The sequence below is a fragment of the Bicyclus anynana genome, chromosome 9, assembly GCF_947172395.1.
Source record: "Bicyclus anynana chromosome 9, ilBicAnyn1.1, whole genome shotgun sequence".
Taxonomy (NCBI): domain Eukaryota; kingdom Metazoa; phylum Arthropoda; class Insecta; order Lepidoptera; family Nymphalidae; genus Bicyclus; species Bicyclus anynana.
The window spans coordinates 4,288,919-4,306,519 of NC_069091.1; the positions used below are offsets into that span (position 1 = coordinate 4,288,919).

Consider the following 17,601-nt stretch of genomic DNA (forward strand, 5'->3'; position numbering starts at 1 on the left):
ATAAATATCTTTTATTTCCTTAGTTAAGGTTATCCAGACTTTTCTCGTTTGGTATCTTTTATTGAAGGATTTTTTTACCTTAACAAAGTTTGGAGTATTATAAATGGTTTGGTGGAGATTTACCGGCTGATATTCCTCTGGTATACTGAAAGTTTTACCATCAGGTGTGGCAATCGAAGTTACACATATTGCGTTTGATTTTCCATCACTTGTTGGTTTTACTTCAAAATCAAACCTCAGTTTCTCCATTTTTCGTAAAATAGTTAATAAATGTTGTTTTATAATGATAATTATTTCACATAAATGTGATAGTAGTAATAAAAGCTTGATTGTGTTTCTATAAATAAAATATAATTGTTATTTACAATATTTTACATTAAATTATTAAATTAAATACTAAACTAAAACTTACCTATAAATAAAATATAAAAACAACATTCAACGCTATTATTTACATTTACTTTATATTTTAATAAAAATTTTAATGTTTTGCTAATAATTCAAAAATAATATATCGAATATTTCAAATGTGACAATGTCATGAAAAAAAAAGTACCAAAAAAAATAATATTAAAGAGGTTTTCTTTTTACATATATTTATTTTTATTTTTATTATTTTGTAAACTTTGTTGATTTCTCACCATCTGTATCTGAACTTCATCAACATTATTTTATGTTGTATATAGTCTTACTATTGACTTCAGTCATGCCTAATGGAAAGCAAGGAAAAAGGCTAAGATGAAGCGAGCTTGCCTAGAAGATGCCCATTTACTCTTGCCTTGAAGGTGCTCAAATTGTACTTGTCAGAAAACACAGATGTCGGAAGGAGATTCCATTATCTTAATTTTCCAGACTAGGATAATAATTATTATTTTCTGATCTTATCTTTTACAGACAAGTCTCTCTATACTATAACTAGTAGACATCTGAGACTTCGCCCGTCCTTTGACCTCCTTAATCCGTCCCTGTCGCAAAATTCGTTCTTAGCATTAGTAAAGTAGTAGAGGATCCCATGAATATAAGAAAACATGAGTATAGTTAACTTTAACGGATTTTACTGGATGAAAAGATTTTATATAAAATTATATCAATAAATGTATTAATGCCAATATTGCCTACAAAATTTCAGTCAGCACGTGTAGTTGGAAAGGCCAGCTGTGAATATCCATCGGCTTTTAATGATGAATGAATGATTAATTAAATAATTCATCAAGGTATTTTTTTATTGAGAAAGAATACAATAAGGAACTTAAGCTATCTTATTCTAATAACTATCATACCCACATGGAACGGTGACAAGAATATTTTCAGCATTTCCTCGCTGTATAGCCAGGCTGATCCTTTGCGCACAAAATGAGCCAGCCTTTCTGTCACCAGTCGAGGCAACTAGCCGCGGTGAAATGATTCGGAGATTTTTTGGGGACTGCGACTCCATGGCCCAAGGGTGTCCACGGCAAAAGGAACAAATATGTAACTCAGTTAAATATCATCATCATCATATCAGCCGATGGACGTCCACTGCAGGACATAGGCCTTTTGTAGGGACTTCCAAACATCACGATACTGAGCCACCTGCGTCCAGCGAATCCCTGCGACTCGCTTGTTGTCATCAGTTCAACTGGTGGGGAGTCGACTAACAATGCACTTACTAGTGCGAGGTCGCCATTCCAGCACTTTGGGACTTGGACCCATTGCCACTTCAGCTTCGCAACTCGTTGAGCTATGTCTGTGACTGGTTCTTCGGATCTCATTTCTGATCACGCAGATATACTCCTAACATAGCTCGTTCCATCGCTCACTGTATGACTGTGAGTTTTCTTATGAGGCCCATAGTTAGCGACCAAGCCTCATAGGTCATCATAGTCAATTAAATTAATTAATTAATTTCAGTTAAGCTTATGGATCCAGTTGTTGCACCACATCAGTGCCGCGGTGCTGCTGGGCGGCATATTCTTCCTCATCGGCAACGACGGCAATGCACCGATAGCCAACTTCAAGTTCTGCGTCAGCTGCGTGGTTTTCTTCATGTACACCCACATTATGATACCTGTATTGTTGTGTATGTATCTCTATATATTTTTTTTTTAAAAGAATATTTGCCATATTTGACGGTCTCCGTGGCGCAGTGGTATGCGCGGTGGATTTACAAAACGGAGGTCCTGGGTTCGATCCCCGGCTGGGCAGATTGAGATTTTCTTAATGAGTCCAGGTCTGGCTGGTGGGAGGCTTCGGCCGTGGCTAGTTACCACCCCTACTGGCAAAGACGTACCGCTAAGTGATTTAGCGTTCCGGTACGATGCCGTGTATAAACCGAATGGGGTGTGGATTTTCATCCTCCTCCTAACAAGTTAGCCCGCTTCCATCTTAGACTGCATCATCACTTACCATCAGGTGAGATTGTAGTCAAGGGCTAACTTGTAAAGAATTAAAAAAAAAATTATAATATGACCAATATTCCTACTCCCCTCCAACTAGTCGGGAAAGACTGTGTTAGGAGTGGGTACGACAATAGACCAACGGGGTGAGGATTGAACCAACACCCCTCGGTGATGAATCCAATACCGTTGAGCTATAATTAAGGCTTTTAATTTAAAACTACTAGACGCTTGCGTTAAATACAGTTTTTCAAAAATCCTGCGGTATTTATGAATTTGGAAAAGTTTATTTTGGAAAAGTAGCCTATATGTAGCTCAATAACCTGCTCTAACTCCTAGTGAAAGTCCCATTGAAATCAGTTCAGCCGTTCTAAAGATTACCCAGACAAACATAAAGACAGACAGACAAGATTAAAAAAAAAGCTTATTTGTTGTTTAGTATCTTGTCAATGATTATAAGCATTAAGCACTTGAGAAAACACAGTTATCTTGAAATCACAGACAGAAACTTCAATTTTATTCGTATACTAGTAGATGCCGCGCGGTTTCACCCGCGTGGTTCTCGTTCCCGTAGGAATACGAGGATAAAATATAGCCTATAGCCTTCCTCGATAAATGGGCTATCTAACACTGAAATATTTTTTCAAATCGGACCAGTAGTTCATGAGATTAGCGCGTTCAAACAAACTCTTCAGTTTTATATTATAAAGCTTAAAGTTTTAAATAAAACGTAAGGGAAATACACGGGATGTTTGTTAGTGAAATATATAAATATATCTACACACCAAAGCAAAAATTTCAAATACTGTACGAGTATAATATTATTATGCGACGGCTTACGGGAAACGTCTTTTAGTATCGCGGGGAATCACCATAACAAAATATACATGACAAAAACTTTTTTCCTTATACATCCTCGCTGTCATAATAACCTTAAGAAGGCTTTAGGGGTAATTTACATAAGAGGTCAATAAGAAGGACCTTTTTATATCGCGTTCCACAACTCATGTTATCCTAATGGAGTACATTTTGAAGCTTAAATAACTCTGGGTATCAAATATATTATATTATAAAATAAATATTATTATAAAAAAAAAAAATATATACGGAAGAACTTTACATATTTGTACAAACTGATGCTTTTTTTTTATTTTTATTCTTTAGAAGTTAGCTCTTGACTGCAATCTCACCTGATGGTAAGTGATGATGCAATCTAAGATGGAAGCGACCTAACTTGTTAGGAGGAGTATGAAAATCCACACCCCTTTCGATTTCTACACGACATAGTACCGAAACGCTAAATCGCTTGGCTTGGTAACTAGCCACGGCCGAAGCCTCCCACCAGCCAGACCTGGACCAATTAAGAAAACCTCAATCGACCCAGCTGGGGATCGAACCCAGGACCTCCGTTTTGTAAATCAACCGCGCTTACCACTGCGCCACGGAGGCCGTCCGTTTTATTCGACAAATAAGCCCTAGAGCTTTCAGCTGATAGTGAATCTTTATATCTAGTCCTTTTCATGAAACAAGTCCCCCAGACGCGGCGCCTATAATATCATTTGTGTAAGGCGCTATTTATTTTAGTCCAGGTTTTAATCGCTGGACTACACCCTACCTACAAAGACGTACCGCCAAGTGATTTAGCGTTCCGGTACGATGTCGTGTAGAAACCGAAAGGAGTGTGGATTTTATTCTACTCCTAAAAGTTAGCACGGTTCCGTCTTAGGTTGCATCATCCCTTACCATCAGGTGAAATTGTAGTCAAGGGCTAATTTTTAAAGAATAAAAAAAAACTTCTTTCATGACTGTACATGGTTACAAAGTGACAAAGACCCAAAGGTCTTACCTGTGGGAATACTGGTATAAAATATAGCCTTTATTATTTGTTAATCTTTCTTGTGTTTTTTTTAATAGGCTGGCTACTATTGTGATAATATCATGATAAAATTTAATTTTCTTAATATAACCACAGAAAACATATGTACAAGTATATAACAAGCAATAAAACTGATAGGTTCGAAGCATTTATTCAATCAATTTAGTTAACACCAAAGGGTAAAGGTAGGTTATGACAAAATAATCGAACAACAATTCTCCTGACAAGATCAAAACTGTAAACCGCTGTGAATGCTGTCTCTGAATTATGCACACATTGACAAATTGTCGATCAGGGTATACGCCAGTGAGAAAAATTAATCAAACTGGAAAAATCATCATACAACAAAACAACGCTTAGGGTATGCAGTACTTTAATGCATGTATGAAGTGCTCGCTGCTCACAGCGCCTAGTCTATTAGATATTAGGTATATGTCTTTGAAAAAAGTGTAATGGTGTTAGATTCGAAACTAGTCTGGTTTCCGACAAAAGCTTATAACTATTAAATTCAAGAGACGGAAAGTTGGATGAGTTTTTTTTTCGTTTTTTTCAGTTCCCATGGAGCTGCGAATGTTGCGGCGAGAATATTTCAATCGATGGTACAGCTTGAAGGCGTACTACGCGGCACTTACGTTATCAAGTTTGCCTTTTATGGTATGTCAGACTTCATTTTTTTAGGGTTCCGTAGTCCACAAAGAGCCCTTATAGTTTCGCCATGTCCGTCTGCCTGTCCGTCCGCGATTTAGCGCAGAGTTTATTACTACTAGAAAGTGGTACCTAAATTAGCTCTGACGGTGTCCACGCGGCAATCACTTGGCGGCAAAGATAGGTAAATGTTAGAAATATGCTTATATGCCTGTAATTTTCTGAAAGGTTTCAGTCTGAACCATTCAAATATAAACCCAGCGGTGCTGTTTTGATTGCTGATAATGGCATAGCAGTCATACTAATACATACTAATATAATAATAGCCGTTATAATTCGGTTTCGGTTTAAAGATATTTTTATTTCTCAAAAAAAACGTACTGTTCACTTAACTTAGAGTTAACATATCGTCATTTTTGCAGACAGCATGCATTATTGGAACAAAATTTTAATTACATTGTTTTTTCAATATTTTGTCCAAGTTTGTGAAGATGTAGGGTTTAATCGATTTCTTGAATGCTTTTATGTTGTTTAACTCCTTAATGGAGTTTGGCAGATTGTTATATAACTGAGCACCCTCACATAATATGTTTTTATTTCCATAGGATTTTGTCCGTGGTCGCCAAATATTGATTTTATATTTATTCTTGAGATTGAGTTTGTTAGTCCTATGCTTAAATTAATAATTAATATTCCTGCTGTAGATTATTTGATGTAGAATATTTAGATAGAAAAGTAATGTAGAAATTAAAATAAAAGAATTAATATTGAATTGAAAAGTCATTAGACAAAACCATATTATTGATTGATTACCTAGTCTATTTTAGTAAAACCAACAAAAATAAATCCACCGGTAGTTTTAGAAGTACACGATAGTCCCATGCAATTATCCGTATGTCCAATTTTAAGTTGGCAAAGTTAAGTTGGCAAGTGCTTCCTGGATACAGAGTTGGAGCATATTAAGCCCAAATAACCGAAACAGTTGCAAATCGTGTGGTCAGAACGGACTGTGGTCGGCTACGACGGTACCGGCAGTCTCAAATGGCGGTAATTTAGCTTGACATGTGTTACACGGGATTAGTTCAAACGGTTCGTTCTTGAGATACGAATCAAATGATTGTATGATACGGATAAATTTCTTGAGCATCTCAACATAAATGTAAGCTCCTTAAATGAAGCTTCATTTAGCATTATTTTGGAATTATAAAAAATATAGGTTCGTTACGAAAAAAAATCCATAGGTAATATGTATTTTTTTATTATAATATGTTGTATTTCAAAAGCTTATGATGAAATAAGTACCTTGTTATAATGCTATTAACACGTTCGCGTCGGCACTGTTTTTTCTGTACTTTCTCCTGATGCGGTACGAGGTTTATTGACCTTGTACCGCAGTTTCTGAGTTGCTCTTTACTCTTGAATACGCTAAAATTCTTTATACGAGGTCAATTGACCTCGTGCCGCAACGAAAGTGTTAATGGAAAGATGGCTACTAGTTAAAGTACACATGAATTAAGAGCGTTTTACCAACATACCGTTATCAGACAAGAAGTTTGATCCAGTAACGCCTTTACCTTTATCGCTAGCTACGAACAAAATCAAATCAGCGATCTCTTCTGGCTCTGTGATTCTGTTTAAAGCATTTTTCGTTTTAATATAATCATAATCAGCATCCAACTTGGCATTAGCTATGAAATCAGTCCTGACTGGTCCGGGACTGATTGTGTTCACTCTAATGCCGTGTGGTGCCAATTCGGCAGCCGCGCACGCAGTGAAATGGTTAACAGCCGCCTTGGAGACGTAGTAATTTATCGTTCCTTTAAAAGTTGGAGTGATGAGTGCTGCAACACTGGATATATTGACGATGTTCCCTTTTGTTTTTGCTAAATGCGGAGACGCTACGCTTGTCATATGTACAAGACCTCGTACGTTTGTATCCATGATGATATCGTAAGACTTCATCATACTCTCACTATCCATGATATCCCCAGTGGATGACAGTCCCGCGTTGTTTATTAAGATGTCCAGGCGGCCAAATTTCTTGATTGTCTGGTCCATGATGCGTTTCACGTCGTCGTCTTTTCTCATATCCGCGATCAAAACAAGGGGGTTCTTGCATTTCGCTGCGACTGACTTTAGCTTGGCTTCGTTTCGTCCTACCATAACCACTTCAGCGCCCGCTGCACTGAAGGCTATTGCCGTGGATGCTCCTATGCCAGAGCTAGCTCCCGTCACTATAACAACTTTATTTTTGAATCCCATTATGCTGTCCCTTGACAAATCTGTACTGGAATATATCAATCCGTGATTTTAACTTGCAATGCAAGATGGTAGTGATCCATAAAACACTTAGTCGGTACATTATATTGGAAAATCGTCTATTTCGCAATCACACCATAATTAATCTTATTTATAGTAAAGTAAGGTATAAACTGTTCAGCATATTATATCCAAGGTAAACAGATCAAGTGCATTGTTTATGTATGTAAACACTCGGCGCTGATATGGAATATATCAGGAAATACTTTAAAGTGGTAAAGAATTGCCTGCGACTTTGTTTGTATTGTAAAGTAATGGTAATTATTAGTGAATCGACAGTAGAACTTACCAAATAATAAGTCTCTATACATTTGTCAACTAAGCACTTTAGATGTTGAAACACCAATACGTTGAAGAACTCTCTCTACTTTAAATGTTGAAACACCAATACGTTGAAGAACTCTACTTTAGATGTTGAAACACCAATACGTTGAAGAACTCTCTCTACTTTAAATGTTGAAACACCAATACGTTGAAGAACTCTACTTTAGATGTTGAAACACCAATACGTTGAAGAACTCTCTGGCTCTGTTGGTAATGTAGTGTAGTTCCCAGCACAGATCAATTTAGGATTTTATAATTCTCAGAGCTCAGGCTAAGGCTCATTTCTGGTCTAGTAGCTAGTAGTAGGAGGCATTGGCCGTGGCTAGTTACCTACTAGCAAAGACGTACCGCCAAGTGATTTAGCGTTCCGATGCGATGCCGCGTAGAAACCGTCAGAGATATGTGTAGAATAAACTTCATAAGCTCCAAGTAATCCCATTACTATCTTACACAAAACACTAAGGAAGATCGCAGTCAAGGACGGCTATTCTGTAACCATGTTTTGTACAACCCGCAAGTGCGAGTTCCGAATTCACCTCTATCTTTCTCTTTCTATAGAATCGTGTTAGACAGAGAGTGATAGGGCTGAATTCGAGACTCACGCTGTCGAGTTAAAAAACATCGTTACGGAATAGCCCTTATTTATCATTGAATTAAAAAAAAACATTAAGTATGTCTAATGGTGTGTACTTTTTACTTTGTATTTTGCAGGTCATGTTGGGGATACTGTTCCTTATTATCAGCTATCCGATGTCAGGACAGCTACTGGAGTGGGATCGCTTCATATTATTCTCGATCAGCGGTTTGATGACAGCGATCTGTTCTGAAGGACTGGGCTTACTCGTCGGGTCTACTTTCAGTGTTACCGTGAGTTGAGCATCTATTAATACTAAGCTATATCCAAAAGTCTGATGGACAAACATGATAGCTCTTACTAATAGTAGTAAAAGGCTATAAAGGGATACTGGAATGATGCAAATATACAACGGTGCTGAAAAGACTTTATTATCTTAGAACATTCTCTATTTACTCTCTCTAGCGGCAGAAGCATAACAGAACTAACTTAACTTGACTGAGAGCCTGGCATCTAGTTCTAAAGTTGGGAGTCCTGATACTCATGGACTAGACGTTCTCACTTAACCTGGTATAAAGGCATTTACCTAATACATTAATTATATTATAGCCGTCATGGAATAGGTGGGTAGGTACATATACCCCACCTATTTCATGATTTTTATTATATTTATATTACACTATTTACTAAAAAGGTCTACGTAAAACAGACCCATAACTCCCCAGTTTTAATCTCATCAAAGGAGGAAAATTGGTGGCTTCCATTTTCTTGTTATAATAGGGATGATGATAGTTTTTTAAATTGTATATAAATTAAGAGTATACTTATACTAAAGCAATTTTGTAAAAGTAACAGGGTATCTGCGATCATTACTTTCGGAGCTACAGGGATTTAAAGGGTCAGATGGCACGATTTAGTGACGTCGTTGGCTCGCTGATCGTTAGGTTTGTATGGGCGTTCAAACAAAATTACTAATATTTTTGTTATTTGTGCGTTTATGTTTATAGTTCATTTATTGAAAAATGTCACATTTAATGTAAGGAAGCTAAAAATGTATGAATTTTCATCTAATTATGATAAAAAAAAATTAAAAGATTTTGAAATTTTATAATCTTATTTATTTTGCAAATTTCCAAACAAACTTTGCTTTTTATGTATAAATCAGTTAACATTGACCTTATTTACCCGAATGTATCATAAAAATCAATATATTCAAACCTAGTCATCATCCCCATTTCAACATGTTAATTGCCTACAATTCCATTTATTTCTTCCAGAACGGCTCAATCGTCGGCCCAGCTACAGCGGCGCCTCTCCTGGCTCTATGCTGTTATGGAATGGGCTTTGGACCGTACATCGAATGGATAATGAAATGGTTTATGTCCTTATCGTACCTCCGTTACGGGTTAACGGGCTTATGTCTTGCGTTGTACCAGAAAAGACCTTTGATGGACTGCAATGTTGATTTTTGTTTGTACGCAGATACCAAAATCCTTCTCAGAGATCTGGGCATGGCAAATGACAACTATGGTACACAAATAGCTAGCCTATTTGGGTTCACTGTACTTTATAGATTAGTCGCGTACTTTATGCTAAGATATCGTCTTACTACTGAATACAAAAGCAAGTTCATGAATTATGTTACAAAATTTTTAAAGCACAGATAACAAAATATAGATAAGTACCTAGTTGTTATTTGTGTTTAAAAATGTTATTTCTGAAAATGCATTCTTTTCTCCCTTTCTTTCTTTGTTTCACTTTCAACTATGGGAGTCGACTGTAGACTTTTACGTTATTAAAAAGTTACTTATTTGTTACCTATAACTTAACCAATAAAGGGACTAGAATTTAATCTCGTCCAAGTCTCAAATGTTTTAGTAATGAAATTTTGCAAAAAAAAAATATGCAATAAGAATAAATCAATTGTCTATTTAATGACTGACTTCGTTTAGTAACCAATTACAAAGTTAGAAACTATTTTGTACGGGATTTTAATGTTACTACCCAAGTAAATTATTAATAAACATTTAGTTATTAATTAAACTGTATAAATTAATTAATGTTGAGCATATATACGGAATATGATAATTGGGTAGGTACCTACTATCTGTGATTTTTGTTAAGAAAATAAATTAGGTAAATTAGTTTAAAGTAACTAAGTGTATTATGTTTGGTATTTGTTTTGATTAGGACAGTTAATAAATTAATATTAATTTAACATATAGATTGTAACATTTTAAAATGAAATTTTGTGACAGGGATATTTGACCGAAAAATTAAAAATGGTAGGTAAGGCATGTGATGTTATTTACAAAAATGAATATTGTGAAATTTTAAAATAACCAACTATAAATTAAATAATGGTGTGAGAAATTATAAACTTTATTTTTTATTTACAACCTCAACTCAATTTTAAAACGTACCTACTACCTACTTATATAAGTATTACGATCTTATGAAAAACAATGCCCATAATCGCCGCAGCTACTATTATGGAAAGCCTACTCACGAATTAAGTACGTTTTACCATTACACCGTTGTCAGACAAAAAGTTTGATCCAGTAATACCTTTTGCTTTATCACTAGCTATATACAGAATCAAATCAGCGATCTCTTCTGGCTCTGAAATTCTATTTAAAGCACTTTTCGTTTTAATAACTTCATAATCAGCATTCAACTTGGCATTAGTTATGAAGTCAGTCCTGACTGGTCCAGGACTGACTGTGTTCACTCTAATCCCGTATGGTGCCAATTCAATAGCCGAGCACTGAGTGAAATGGTTAACAGCAGCTTTGGAGACGAAGTAATTTATCGATCCAATTACACTTGGTGTGATGAGTGCAACAACGCTGGATATGTTTATGATGTTTCCTTTTGTTTTTGCTAAATGGGGTGCAGCTACGCTGGTCATATGTACCAGACCTCGTACGTTCGTATTCATGGTGATATCGTAAGCTTTCATCATGTTGTCACTTTCCATGAGATGCCCTGTGGATGACAGTCCCGCGTTGTTTACTAAAATGTCCAGGCGGCCAAACATTTTGATTGTTTCGTCCATGATTCGTTTCACATCGTCGTCTTTTCTCATATCCGCGATCAACACTAGGGGGTTCTTGCATTTGGCGGCGACTGATTTTAGCTTGGCTTCGTTTCGTCCTACCATAACCACTTCAGCGCCCGCTGCACTGAAGGCTATAGCTGTGGATGCTCCTATTCCAGAACTAGCACCAGTCACTATAACAACTTTATTATTAAATTCCATTATAATGTACCTGGGCAATGCTATAGGTACTGAATGTATCAGCGCGTTTTTTGACTTGCAAATGTGATATTGACATATAAAACATTTATCAGTGTATTGTATTGGAAATTCGCCGAATTTTGTAATCACACTATAAACAATCTTATTTCCACTTTAATAAGGTATATTTTTTTGGAATTTAATTTTAATCTCTCCTAAGTACCTACCAACCTAATCATAGAAATCAAATGCACCGTTATCTTAATACTTAGGTAAGTACTTACCTAAATAAAATATTCCATTACTTCACTGAGCTGATCTATTCGTACGCATGCAATAGGTTTAAACACTACACTATAGTGGAAAAATTGTATGTCCCGTCAGATATAAGTAAATAGTTTTAGGTTAGGTATAAGTGCGTATGAAGCAATGAAGCAAGCCTTACTTACAGAGTTGGTATACGTCTATGTAACTGGGACCAACAGCCTAACGGGTCTCCAAGACTTACCTACTTACCTATACACTTTATTACCAGCGGTGACGTGTAGGCACTTCATAGATTTTTTTATTATTTACAAGTTGGACCTTGACTACAATCTCATCTGATAGTAAGTGATGATGCAATCTAAGATGGATGCGGGCAAACTTGTTAGGAGTAGGATAAAGATCCACACTCCTTTCGATTTCTACACGATATCGTACCGGAACGCTAAATCCTTGGAGGTACGTCTTTGTCGGTAGGGTGTTAACTAGCCACGGCCGACGCCTTCCACCAGCCAGACCTGGACCAATTAAGAAAGCCTTAATCGAACCCAGGACCTCCGTTATGTAAATCCACCGCGCATACCACTTCGCCACGGAGGCCGTCATAGATACTAAAATGCACTGCCTATACGGCTATACCTACCCTTATGTACTTATGTATAATACCTACCCTAATTAAAAATGTTATGCACGCCACTGATTACCAGTGCATAGTTTTGAAGAAAAGATACTTATTATCGTTTCTATTTACATCGATAGCTATACAAGAATGTTATCACTAATGTACCTACGCCAAATTGATAAGATCATGTAGGCACCCACTCTAGTAACTTAGTAAGTACCTAATCTATTTATATACCTATACGGATATAATAAACAGAGATATACCTACGAGTAGTGCGATAAGTTTAATACTAGCAGGCGCCCCGCGGTTCCACACGCATAGCAATTAAGCAAGGTATTAAATAGTGGCATTGGCCATATTTAATACCTTGTTTAATTTTTATGAGAGCCGTGACAGCCCAGTGGATATGACCTCTGCCTCAGATTCCGGAAGGTGTGGGTTAGTGCTGATAACACTGCCATGATATGCGGGCGACAGTGGGAAAGACTGCACGGGTGTGAAATCGTGCGTGCATCAGTCGTGGGTTTTTCATTCATCGCTACACGCCCTCCGCTCCGCGCGCAACATCCGAAGTGTTAGACCGACTGTCCGAAAGGAGTTGTCAAGCTTTATAGAGTTTGGACTGTGGGTGTGAGTGACGTTGGGCGGACTACCAAATCTCAATAGTCCAACTCCAAGTAGGTGTAAGGCCTAGTTTGGATTCGGACTACTTTAGTATTTTAGTCGAGATGGGTTGTGACTGCATTAGGAGTCTGGTGATGACTATGGAGGACAGTTAAGTGAACTCCTCATTGGTTATGACACATTTCACGTTTTTTGGTTATTTATATTTTGTGTGGCTAAAGGAGGAGTGAAAGTTTGTATGCGAGTTACCTATTTATAAATTGGAATTGTAGGACCTAGGTAGGTACTAATCCTAAGAAAGTAACGTTTGAGCTACTTTATTATTGGTAAAACAAAATGCGCTTAACGCACGGTATCGGTGTTAACACATTAACACCAATGTGTGACAACACCGATACCGTGTGTTAAATGCATTTTGCTTCCTCAGTTGATAATAATGTAACTAGGCAATAACCATTACCTATTTGAAAAAAAAAAACAATTTCATTAAATATACGTCACGCTCTTCCGCAAAGTAGGTAATCTATGATGAATAAAATAATATGAAAAATTATAAAATATTTATTATGTATAAATCATAAATTATATCAACTGATTACATTTCTAAACACCTACTCCTAAATAATCTGTTGTATAAACTTATAACAAAAAATTTTGAAATAACAAAACGAAATTATTGCCAATAATATCATTGTGACGATAACATGCAGTATATATTTTTCAGTAATGCTACATGTACAAAATTATTCTTATATTATCATTATCAATCTTTGCATACATCCAAAGCATCTTGCTTTTCTTCAACCAACTCTTTACCCGTCGCATCGAGTTTCTCACGAGCAAAGTCAGAAATAGTAAGACCTTCAACAATCTTCCACTTTCCATTACTAGTAGTGACAGGAAATGAGTATACAACATCTCTTGGTGTTCCATATGAGCCATCAGAAATCACACCCATGCTAACCCAACGATCACCAGATCCTAGGAACCAATCCCTCATGTGGTCTGATGCTGCTTTTGCAGCCGACAATGCAGAGGACATTTTCCTTGCAGCTATTACGGCAGCTCCGCGTTTTTGTACAGTTGAAACAAAAGTGGTCTTCAAGTAGTTGTCATCATTAACCGCAGCGGGAACTGGTTTTTCAGCTCCACCAACTTTAACAACAGAATTTGAAGCATCAGGGAATTGTGTAGACGAGTGGTTTCCCCAAATAATGACATTCTTGACATCCTGTACAGGTACACCAATTTTTGCAGCCAGTTGAGATTGCGCACGGTTTTGATCGAGACGAGTCATAGCAGTGAAATTTTCTTTAGGAATAGACGGAGCATATTTGGCGCAAATGAAAGCATTAGTGTTTGCAGGGTTACCAACAACAAGAACTTTCACATCTTTACGGGCAACTTTGTCTAACGCTTGCCCTTGCTCTTTAAATATGCGTACATTAGCAGAGAGCAGATCCTTCCTCTCCATACCTTCTCTTCTCGGCATGGCACCAACAAGGAATGCAGCAGCGACATCCTTAAATGCTTCCTCTGGGTTGGCAGTAGGCAGAACTCCGGCGAGAAGTGGTAAAGCACAATCAGCAAGTTCCATAACAACACCTTCTAAAACTCCCATCATTGGGGCAATATCAAGAAGATGGAGGTATACGGGTTGGTCTGGGCCGAAAACAGCACCAGAAGCAACTTGGTACAGCAGTGAATACGCAATTTGGCCAGCAGCTCCTGTTACCACAACTTTAATTGGTGCAGCCTGTAATCAAAATATATGGAAAACATTATATGTGTTTACAGATAAGATAATATGTTTACAAAAGTGTAGGTACATACAATGCATATAAGAATGGAGGTCAACAATTTTATTTTTTTAGTTACATTGTAATAACTACAATATCTCACTAAGTGATGTCCAATACAATGAATAATGTTACTAGGTATGCCAAATCACTTGAAATGTTGTCTCAGTAAAGCCTGTCTGTATACAAACACACTAGTTTTTGTTGTAGTCAAAAATACCTAATAGTTTAGATTATATAGACATTCAAAGTTTCGAAAAATATCGTGTCCCGCTTACAGTTGCGTGACCGCTTGTAACATCATGTCACAACAGGGATCCCAACTTAGGGGTTTACCCCCAGATTTAGGGGGTAAATAAGTGCAATGAGATTTTTTTAGGGGACTGAAATTTTCAGGGATTTTTTGACTCTTTAATATTTTTAAATTGATAATATTAATATTTCTTTCTTGACCTAGCGACTTATAACGACAGATAATACGTAAAAAAATAAAAAAGTTTTTGTTTTATTTAAAAATACCAAATAGTTATGATTTTACACATTCAAAGTTTGCATAAAATATGGTCTAAATGGGGAAAATAATGTTCGGTCGTCGGCTAGTCGTCCTAATATACAAATGCGAAAGGTCATTATCACGAAATTTCGAAAACCGCTTGACGTACAAAGGTGAAATTTGGCAGGGAGGTAGTCCATAGATAGTAGGTATCTGCTAATAATGGATTTTGCAATAGGGCCGGACTAAAAAGGTCTAGAGGCTCTCATAAGTTTTTATGAAAGTCCTTGATTTTTATGCTACAAACTTGAAATTTGGCACAGCGTTAAACGCGAACTGATCACCGGGCTCACTTTAAAATTCCATATCTCAGGAATTAATTAAATGTATCGAAATAATTCTTTCACGAGCATTTTTTTTTCAACAGAGAATACATAAAGCTAACATTTAAAAATTGTTAACATTATTAATTGTGCAGAAAAAAGAAGTTTGAGTTTAATAAATCCTTCTAGTTCGAGTAATACTATTTAAAAATAAAGTGATTGGTAATGGCTACATCTAGCCATGGCCTTAATTATAGTGATAATAATGGTTATAATTGATTGCAATGGTGTTTTGAGTAAGTAATTATTCAAAACACTATTGTTCACAAGAATAAATATCCGACAGATATGTAAATAGGATACATGAATATTGCATATGTATAAAATTACATTGTAGATGAAACAATTAACAAATAAATCATCATTATCTGTTTATTTTAACGACCAGTCCTGGATTAGCCTGTAACCTATTTAAGCAATTGCTTAGGACATCCCATTTAATTAGGCACCAGAGACTGACAGAGAGAAAAAAAAGAAACACACTAAAGTTTAAACAATGTCACAATCCACACATTTTTAAAATAATTATTTATTTGTAGTTCACATAAGAATACATTAGTGCCGTAGCGTGCTTCGGAAGAGCCCTGTATCAAAATTAGTTAGGGGGGCCAAATGGATGGTAACAATTTCTCACAAAACAAATATTATGACAGTGACTTAACCTATGTATTTCCAACTATTGCGCTTACACTTAACCAGGGAAAAAGAGAGATTGTGGATTACCTATATTTTACTAATTTTTGCTTTCACAGGGGCTAGCTAGTCCAGGGGCCTGTATCTTTGATATGGCTGATACGGCGGTAGCTACACCCCTGGGATACATAGACCTTTTAGGGTAAGATGGCTTAGGTATCAAGTTCCTATAATCTGGCACTGTTTACGGCCTGCTATGAGGCCAGGCCTCACTCCTTAAAGGAGAGGGAATATGGAACTTTGACCCACCACGCTGCTCCAATGTGGGTTGGTGGGCTTGAGGTGATAATTTACAATACAATCAACTTGATCAATCCTAATGAATATTATATGGCAATGATAATGAGCAGAACAGACAGCTTGTAACATGCTTTCTAAAGAACAGGGTGTAACACCACCAATTTTACTACTCTGGGCTTAAAATTTAATTAAAAATTTCTTCCAAGAAAGAAAACTCAGTATCTCTTAACTCAAGCCAGGATTTAAACCCAGGATCTGGCTCTTGATCCGAAACCACATAGGCAACCACTGGGCCAATGAAACATAAATAAATACCTTGTGTCTAACTGTGCTTTTAACAGTTTTCACAGATCTAGTCACATCTACTGCTGTAGTGTCTAGATCCTTAGAATCAGATGACCCACAACACAAAAAAGGCATTTTTAACACAATAAGACTATTTGATCAAAAAAAATTAAATCAGAGATCCTACACTACACTACTACAATGTGAACTACATAATATATTTTTAATTTATTCTTAATCATTCCACATACTAGATAATACCCAGTATAGATTTTAATTTAGATAATAACATTCTAATCAGTTTTATGGAACATTCCAATTATTTGTATGTAGATGTAACTTCGCAAGTGTTTTTTTTTTCTTAAAGGTCAAACCAATGTCACTGTAATGTAATTACAAAATTGCGCTAACTTACCATTTTGTTAATATTACTTTATTGAGTTATTTTATTTAAATGTGCCGGTTCACTAATGTGATATTTGCCGGCCTTGGTAGGAAAACCACGTTTTAAAATTCAAACTGGTTTACTTTTACTTCTTTTGCAGTTTGCGTAATTTTTTGCTTTCGTTGGCGCTGGAGTCTGTCTTCTACTTCTAACTTCACATAAATCAAGTTTACAAGAATTGTAAAATATTATCCAACAATGTACAAAATGCCGTTTATTATAATGTGCGTTACGCAAATGCTCAAAGCAAAAAGCAACTAAGTACTTTGTAATAAAATTACAAATGACTTTATTTTTTTCAGCTGTTATATAGAATTCTCGTGGAATTTCAATTGATACAGATAACCTAAATAGCGAAATGTCAAATTCAAACTGAAATATTAGGCTACGTTCACA

The 17,601-nt window shown here is 36.3% G+C and overlaps 4 protein-coding genes across 4 annotated transcripts in view; 1 reads left to right on the forward strand and 3 right to left on the reverse strand.

Moving 5' to 3' along the window:
* LOC112044568 (ATP-binding cassette sub-family G member 1-like) overlaps positions 1–10,493 on the forward strand; it is a 92,569-nt gene extending 82,076 nt beyond the window's left edge. Inside the window, exons 8-11 of the mRNA XM_024080438.2 lie at positions 1,891–2,059; positions 4,805–4,905; positions 8,251–8,406; positions 9,391–10,493. Of these exons, the coding sequence (XP_023936206.1) occupies positions 1,891–2,059; positions 4,805–4,905; positions 8,251–8,406; positions 9,391–9,780 (816 nt within the window). The 3' untranslated portion in view covers positions 9,781–10,493. The remainder of the gene's footprint in view (positions 1–1,890; positions 2,060–4,804; positions 4,906–8,250; positions 8,407–9,390) is intronic.
* Positions 6,139–7,214, reverse strand: LOC112044570 (3-oxoacyl-[acyl-carrier-protein] reductase FabG-like). The gene has a single exon (XM_024080440.2). The coding sequence runs from the start codon at positions 7,156–7,158 to the stop codon at positions 6,409–6,411; it is 750 nt and encodes a 249-aa protein (XP_023936208.1). The 5' UTR covers positions 7,159–7,214; the 3' UTR covers positions 6,139–6,408.
* LOC112044584 (17-beta-hydroxysteroid dehydrogenase 14-like) lies at positions 10,480–12,150 on the reverse strand. Its single transcript, XM_024080456.2, has one exon. The coding sequence runs from the start codon at positions 11,373–11,375 to the stop codon at positions 10,626–10,628; it is 750 nt and encodes a 249-aa protein (XP_023936224.1). The 5' UTR covers positions 11,376–12,150; the 3' UTR covers positions 10,480–10,625.
* Positions 12,151–13,412: 1,262 nt separating this feature from the next.
* On the reverse strand, positions 13,413–17,538 carry LOC112044575 (malate dehydrogenase, cytoplasmic). Its single transcript, XM_024080446.2, has 2 exons — positions 17,176–17,538; positions 13,413–14,623 (listed from the first exon to the last, which is right to left on the reverse strand). The coding sequence occupies exons 1-2, from the start codon at positions 17,176–17,178 to the stop codon at positions 13,631–13,633; spliced, it is 996 nt and encodes a 331-aa protein (XP_023936214.1). The 5' UTR covers positions 17,179–17,538; the 3' UTR covers positions 13,413–13,630.
* Between the last annotated feature and the right edge of the window lie 63 nt (positions 17,539–17,601).

Coding starts and splice junctions, on each gene's coding strand:
- LOC112044584 (XM_024080456.2), bottom strand. CDS start 11,375: ATGGAATTTAATAATAAAGTTGTTATAGTGACTGGTGCTAGTTCTGGA.
- LOC112044570 (XM_024080440.2), bottom strand. CDS start 7,158: ATGGGATTCAAAAATAAAGTTGTTATAGTGACGGGAGCTAGCTCTGGC.